Source organism: Miscanthus floridulus, chromosome 16 (assembly GCF_019320115.1).
Source record: "Miscanthus floridulus cultivar M001 chromosome 16, ASM1932011v1, whole genome shotgun sequence".
Classification (NCBI taxonomy): Eukaryota; Viridiplantae; Streptophyta; class Magnoliopsida; order Poales; family Poaceae; genus Miscanthus; species Miscanthus floridulus.
This window is the reverse complement of record NC_089595.1, coordinates 30,504,924-30,512,787: the sequence shown is the minus strand read 5'-3', so window position 1 is coordinate 30,512,787 and position 7,864 is coordinate 30,504,924. Positions and strand designations below refer to the sequence as shown.

The 7,864-nt window shown below is 42.7% G+C and overlaps 1 protein-coding gene across 1 annotated transcript; it reads left to right on the top strand.

Annotated features, from left to right (window-relative positions):
- The first annotated feature begins 1,055 nt into the window (after positions 1-1,055).
- Positions 1,056-7,651, top strand: LOC136513905 (disease resistance protein Pik-2-like). Its single transcript, XM_066507885.1, has 5 exons — positions 1,056-2,064; positions 3,074-5,202; positions 5,301-5,546; positions 6,137-6,400; positions 7,168-7,651. The coding sequence occupies exons 1-5, from the start codon at positions 1,238-1,240 to the stop codon at positions 7,212-7,214; spliced, it is 3,513 nt and encodes a 1,170-aa protein (XP_066363982.1). The 5' UTR covers positions 1,056-1,237; the 3' UTR covers positions 7,215-7,651.
- The last annotated feature ends 213 nt before the right edge of the window (positions 7,652-7,864 follow it).

Below are 7,864 nucleotides of genomic sequence, written 5' to 3'. Positions count from 1 at the left end.
TCAACTCCTGCTCTCGGCACAAAGAGAATAAGCAAGCAAACTGTAGAACACACTTTCATAAACAACATAATAGACTTCAAGCCAAGATGTTTCAGATCTCACAAAAACGCATCAAATCTAGACAACTGATAATAAGATTCAAACCGACAGTGGAGATGAGTCGCTGCCATCTGATCTCATCGAGTGCTCTGACTGAGCCCGGCGCTAAACAAACGGAGGGAAAAAGGAAGAACGAGCGGACAGAGAAGAACTGAGCACGAGCGCTGACCGGCAGCAAGGAGAGGGACGAACGCTGCTTCTAGGAAGCAAGCACGACACCTGTGCACCGGCTCTGGTAACGCTCCTGTAAGAATCCCATGTGCCTGCACCTCAATCAACGAAGAACAAAGCTATGTACAGAAGAGAAAGTGACCAAGGAAAACCTCCCAAATCAAAAGGAAATGCTCCCAAATTTTGCAGAGATGCAATTCAACTTGCAACAAATCTATCCCCAAGAAATCATTGCCTGAAATTGATTCAAACTCCGGGGCTGCTCGATTTGGGGCAAGAACGGGAGAACAACGACGAACATAAAACTGCAAACACAAAATCACGAAAATCAAAATCAGAGACCTCGTGCACAGTGCACAGCGACGCCAGGGCCGGAGCTCACCCGCACGGTGGCACCGGATCCAGAGCTCGCGTTGTCGCGTGAATGGGAGGAGGAGAGAAATGAGGTGTGTGGCTCTCGAGCTTTTCTCTCCAGAGGCTGGGGCAGAGTTGGGAAAAGGAAGGGGTGGGTGCATGTGGCGGTAAGGGAGATGGCCACTGGCCGCATGCCACGCGACGACGGATTCGCCAAACCAGGGGCGCGGTGCCGGTTGTTTTCCATACCACGCACGCGAAACGAGATGAGTTTAGTAGTGTTGAAGCCTAGGGAGAAGTGCAGATTGAATCTCGAAAACTTTGTGGTTATTTTACATCAGTGGTTCGGAGCAGACACAGTTTATACTTAATTCAACATCCACAAAGGCTTTTAGTAGTGTTGAAGCCTAGGGAGAAGTGCAGATTGAATCTCGAAAACTTTGTGGTTATTTTACATCAGTGGATCGGAGCAGACACAGTTTATACTTAATTCAACATCCACAAAGGCCGGCCTGTGCAGAATCCGTTTAACAGAGCTACTGCCTGCATCCTTCCTATCCACGCAACCACGCCAACTGAACCCAATGGAAGCTTAGAGCTTGTTCTGGGCGCAATGCCGGACTTCATGGTGAGCGCAGTGACGGGGGCCTTGAGGCCCGTCCTGGACAAGCTTGGCGCTTTGCTCAGCGATGAGTACAAGCGTTTCAAAGGCGTGCGTGGTGAGGTCAAGTTCCTCATTCGGGAACTGGAAGCCATGCACGCCTTCCTTCTGAAGAAGTCGGAAGAGGAGAATCCTGATGCGCAAGACAAGGCGTGGATGAAGGAGGTGCGAGAGCTCTCCTACGACATCGAGGACAGCCTCGATGACTTCAGAGTCCGTGTTGATGACGACTCGGCGAAACCAGATGGCTTCATCGACAAATGCAAGAAGCTACTCCAATTGGACAAGACCAAGGCCCGCCGTCGGATTGCCACGGAGATTGAAAAGCTGAAAGGCCAAGTCAAGGAGGTGAGTGAAAGGAATGCAAGATACCAGCAGATCAGCAATACTGTCATGAATACAAGCAACAACATCGTGGATCGAAGAGCTCTTGCCATATTTGAGGATGCTTCAAGGCTCGTGGGTATCGATCAACCAAAACAAGAGATAATTTCATTTCTGAAGAAGGAAGATGGTGGTATTTCATCACAACAACCGAAGATAGTCTCTATCGTGGGAATTGGAGGAGTTGGAAAGACAACCCTTGCAAATCGAGTGTACGAAGAGCTGAAGGATCAGTTCCAGTGCCGAGCTTTCTTGTCGGTGTCACGGAATCCTGACATGGTTAAGATTTTGAGAACCATTCTCAGCGAGCTGACATGTGAAGCTTTTTATATGACAGAAGGAGCAAGCATGCAACAGATGGTCATGAAAATCCGTGAATTCCTTCAGACAAAAAGGTACACACGGTGTATACTTTCAGCATGTCACATCCATATTCAGCTAAGAAACCTATTTTAATTTTCTTCTAGCAAAGCTTTTGCCATTATAAGAAATTCAGTTGAAGGAAATGGGCGTTTCGAGAGAGAGTTATCATAAATGCTCTTTCTTTTCTGTTGTTTTATCTAGGACTGGTAGCCTTGAAATGCGCATAGTACACATCCAAGGTATCAGTCACTTGATAAGGAGAAAATCCCTTAAATTAATTATCACTAAGAGCATTTATAAGGAGCAATTTGATTTTTCACTTGTAATCACTTGTAATTAGTTAGAGTTCGACAAATTATTTCTCTTTCAATATATTGCTAAAAGTTAGAAAACAGATAACCAGTTTTTTGTAATATAAATCTAATAGTACAGTTTCCGCACCACTAAAGCCTGTACATATAGGCTGCCTATTTGTTGGGTCAAGTAAATATACCAAAGTTTTCCACAAGTAGCGGTGCATAACTGAATATATACTACAGTTTTGTTCTGCCTAAGTATGTTCTAAAGATTATTCAGTGAGTTGTCATTACAAAACTATAAAACAAGAAACTATTGTCAAATAGGAACCTAGGGTGCAAAACTTTGCCACCTCCTTGTGTCAGAACTGATACACAAGAATAGCTCAGAGCGTATCTAGATAGTTTGGTGTAGGTTTCATTTCTAAGTGTCCGAGCTTTAGTTTTACAAATCCTAGTTTAGATTTATCCTCTTATTAGTACATCATGATCTTATGTCGTGTCTTTGTTCTAGAAATCCTAAATCATACCTCTCCTCCTAACACCCATTTCTGAGTGTGTGAAAAGTAAAATGAGACAGCTACAAATAATGCTTACACTTTACTATAGTATAACGTTATTATTTGAAAGAATAGAGTTTCATACATTCTGGTCGTCTATCATATTAATAATTATTGGTGGAAGATTTGTTTGAGCTAATTATGTATCCTGTCATACTAAATATCTTTATCAAATCTTGTCGTAGGTACTTCATTGTAATCGACGATGTATGGGATGTGGAAACATGGGACACAATTAAGTATGCATTGTCAAACAATAGTTGTGGTAGTGTCATAATAATCACAACTCGGATTCATGATGTGGCCAAAGCATGTTGCTCATTATATTCTGATGGTTTGGTTTACCAACCAAAGCCTCTTCAAGAACAGGACTCAAAAAGGTTGTTCCAGAACAGAATATTTGGTCTCAGAAATGAATGCCCAGAAAACCTAAAAGAAGTCGCTGATAAGATCTTGAAGAAGTGTGGAGGTTTACCATTAGCCATTATTGCAATATCTGGTTTGTTAACTAACAAAGCACGGAATGAAGTTCACTCGGTCACAGAGTGGGATCAAGTTCAAACTTCTATTGGTCATGGACTTGAGAGAGATGATATTGTGGAGGGAATGATGGGAATATTATCACTCAGTTACTTTGATCTTCCTCATCATTTAAAAGCTTGCCTATTATGTCTTAGTATATTCCCTGAAGATTATGAAATTGAGAAAAGACGTTTAGTGCAGCTATGGGTTGCAGAGGGGTACATTCATGCCGAACCTACATGCACCTTGTATGAATTGGGAGAGAAGTATTTTAATGAGCTCATCAATAGAAATTTAATCCTTCCAGGGAAAATGAATAAGTGGACTGGCGAGGTGGACGCCTGTCGTGTCCATGATGCAATTCTTGACTTCATCATGTGCAAGTCCACCGAAGATAACTTTGTTGTAGTACATGATGGTATTCCAAGACCAGCACATCCACCAGGAATCAAGGTTCGTCGATTGAGTCTGCAAGGTGAAGCTGAAGGAGATGCGACCTTACATTCGAACCAGATTTATGCAAATGTCCGGTCAATTATTAGTTTTGGATTCCCCTGTTCCTTGTTGGGTTTTAGATTCTTGCGTGTCCTACACGTCATGGGCAAATTTTTTGGAAACCATCATCTTGCAATTATTAGTGATACACGGATAACTGAGCTCCCAGAACAGATTGGAGCGCTACAGTATTTGGAAACACTTGACTTGTCGGGCTATTTTTCCATAATCCAATTACCAACGGCTATAGTTCGACTAAAAAGACTTGTCAACCTATTGATGGTTCCTTTTCCGCTAAAGTGTTTTCCCAGTGGAATTAAATACATGCAGGCATTGGAATGGTTATATTCAGTAGAAATTGATATAAAGGCAGCTATTTTTGTTGAAGAAATTGGCGATTTAACCAAGATGAGGCATCTGGGTATAGTTTTCTCTTCCCAATTTGATTTTATTGACGAGGAAAGCTATGTGGATCTTATAAAAAAGATGGTTTCTTCTTTTCAACGGTTAAATAAGCTTCAAACTTTAAAGGTAGAATATATACAGTATGGAAATGGGCAGGACGTCTTCTTCAATGGAGGTGACGTCATCCTTGAGGTGCCGTGGTGCTCTGCTAGCCTAAGAAAGCTTGTTCTCAACATGAATCTCATGCCAAGGGTGCCAAGGTGGATGAAGTCTCTTGTCAACATTGAAGAATTGGATATGAGAATAAAGAAATTGGATGAGGAAAGTCTTTGTATTCTCGGTGACCTGCCAGTTCTTGTCTGTCTTACACTGGAGATATTAAAGAACGTTGAAGACAAACAACGTCTTCTGATCAGCAACAGGTATGGATACAGAAGCTTGAGGCATTTCAGTGTAGCAACATTGATTGGGCCCCCCAGTATCTCCATGCTGACGTTTGAAGCTGGATCCATGCCAAAGCTGGAACAACTCGATATCGACTTTGATGCAGATATAACAATTTCTGTGAGTAATGGTCGTCTTGATTTTGGTCTCAAGCATCTCTCCCAACTCAAGGAGGTCTTCTGTTATATGGTCGGCACCAAACTGAATATTTTGCGTCTAGAAGGTGCCATTGAGAAAGAGCTTGCCAACCACCCGAAGCTTCCACGACTCTTAAAGAGTGATTGCTTTTCAACTGAAGGCGAGAGGAGCCACCGAGAACGCCTAAGGCCGCGAAGACGCAACCAGTCTACAGTTCACACAACACAGCCAAAGCCTCCTTCCACAGCTGACTTGTGGGAACAAGAAGTTGTTCAGGAGGTAGCAGACGATGTTGCCATCTGCGCTTCAGGTACGGATTCTTCATTCTCACAGTCACAGAAACAAGAACTTGCTAGCTTGCTTGTTGCTCCTATACTAAAATCGCCGTGTGTTTATACAAATTTGCAGGTGGTGATGACAAGGTGGGCTCCTCGATCACGGACGATAACTCCGGCCAGTCACGGACTGCAGCACTGCCTCTACCCGCGGACCTCTCCTTCACCATCCACCATCACGGCACCTCCCCTGAACTTAGCAGTCGACATGGCCAGCCACGGCGGCGCCGATCGGAAGCTCGCCAGAGCGCCACCATCCGTGGACGAGAATTGGTTCAGGGTGCACCACTTATTCCTGATCGCGTCAAGGGAACTTCAGGTATGGTTTTATATGCATTTATTTATGCCTACCAAACAAACTCTTCCCGGGCGCGTTTATTTGATTATTCATTCAGCTTCGTATGTCCAGGGTTTACAATTTCGGCAAAATATCGCCTTTTTCGCTGAGGTCCGCACTCTAAAATTACACCAAACCACACTAAAATGACCCTCCATATCATATAGTCTTATCAAAGCCCTAAATTTCTTCAAATTTATTTAATTTTCTCACTCACACATTGGACGGCACTAGTATATGCAGCTCGCCTACCGTCAGCACACTGTATTACCGTGGCTCTACTTCTGTAATATATTATGTTATTTCGTCGATGTTATATAAATTTATGATGGATGATGGATTATAGAGTTTTTCTAGTGAAATGATGCCAAATTTGTTTAAAACTCAATTTAAATTTATTTAAATTTGAACCGATATTTCCGAAATTTCGTATTTATCGCTGGGGACCGAAATTTTTTTCTTACCGGTATTGTAAACCCTGCGTATGTCCTACACTCCAAGTGTCGAGTGCCTTACACGGTCCAAGCTCCAAACTTGATAATGCCATTGACTTGATTTTAATCATTTGGCAGGGGCCGCCCCAACCTCTGATATTCTGGGGCCTCTACTCATCGCTGCTCCTCAGCAACAGGGGCCATTCGTGCCGCCGTGCTTCACATTCAGTTCTGGATCACCTCCCAACGCTGAAGCTGAACGACAGGCAATGGACTGTTACGAGCCATCGCAACATGACGGCCTTGCAAATGCATTCAGCAGCGCCTTCAACAGCCTTTCCTTGCGTGACGACCACCCTGGTTCCGGTGCCACGGCTGTTGAAGTATCCTCGTCAGACACCGGTAATGTTTTCCTCTGTTCTGCTTGCTCTGGGTCTCCTATCCATTGAAAAGTAAATTATTTGGCAGTTCATTCTCCATTTGTCCTCAATGTACTGGCCACATTTCTTCCTTGCTGCATTTGTTTGACTTATGGGATGTGCTTATATATTCCAATTTCTTAAAACTAGTAGCACTATATATATGATGTGTTTACTTTTGCACCGTAGCCCATTTATCTCTCTAAAGTGAGAATATTGCAGAGAACACAAACCCCACTCCCCTGGCACTTGTTAATAAATAGTACTAGGGATAAATATGTACTATGCTACAGTCTGTTAGAAGCCATTGGAGAGTGGATTGCAATAACCCTAAGCCGGCAAGCTAGTTTGTTAAAATCTGTGTAGAAAGCTTCTCGTTTGTTTGGAATTGTAAAAAGGTAGTACAACCCAAAATCCTAAGCTAAAACAAATAGGGCTGTAGAAAGTTCTGCATACACAATCTTTGTTTATTAGAACAGAAAAATATGGTGTGCATTTGAAAACTTCCAGAGGAGAATAACAACCAAATTAAGCATTGATCCATTGTTCGGGCTTTCGCGCAAGTTCCAAAGCAGTGGGCAAATAAAAAAGAACCTTTCTGAGAAACAAGTTGCAAAAGTTGCATATATTTATTTGAAAAGCAAGCGGCTTTCAAAAATATTTTTTCCTCAAAAGCAAACTTCCTTGGTAGCTTTTCTAATAATTAAGCTAGTCTTCTGGCAGAAACTCAAACTATCAGGCTCTATGTAGGATCTTCATCATGCCAAGAAGGAGGAGGTCGTCAGGAACAACAGTGAAGTGATCAATTACCTCGTCGCTCTCCAGCTCCATATTCATTCTTCACCTCGAGTCCATCCTGAAAGATTACGCTGCCAAGTCATTGGAGGCCTAAGCTTTGTCTGGATAGTAAACTTCGTTTATCCTTAAAACGGGAAATCTGGTCTCGTAAGTACTATGAGTCTGTATTGTTTGGATATATTCATTCATTTGTGAATGTTGGAGACCGTCATATTTGTGCTCCTTATTAATAATAATCGAAAAAACCAAGTCATTGGAGGCTGTGACATTGAGCAGCCACTTGCACATGTAAGCAGACTTCGCTTTTGCTCTTGGGCCGTGCTTTATTTGTAGTATCTATATTTGGGACTCGGGACAATGCAACCTGGGCCATTCGGATTTTCTGAATCCTGCATGTGTGGTCGCTGGTTCGGCAACACCCTATGCTCATGTACGGTTTTCGGTTGGGCCACAGACCACAGTACGTATACAACGCGCCCGCTCATTCATTATGTCGAATTCGTCCATATATTATATAAATAGATAAGGCACACAATTTTTTCCATTACATATTACTCCTGAAAGCATTGCTCTGCCTAGATCTTTTCCTTAGTTTATTTAACTTGAAGTCGAAACATGAATAACCTTACAAAGGGCTGATCTGCTTGCA

Excerpts from the sequence above, each read along its gene's own strand:
- LOC136513905 (XM_066507885.1), top strand. The coding sequence starts at position 1,238 with ATGCCGGACTTCATGGTGAGCGCAGTGACGGGGGCCTTGAGGCCCGTC. Across the intron at positions 5,547-6,136 it reads TCGCGTCAAGGGAACTTCAG|GGGCCGCCCCAACCTCTGAT; the intron begins GTATGGTTTTAT and ends ATCATTTGGCAG. Across the intron at positions 6,401-7,167 it reads AGTATCCTCGTCAGACACCG|GATCTTCATCATGCCAAGAA; the intron begins GTAATGTTTTCC and ends GGCTCTATGTAG.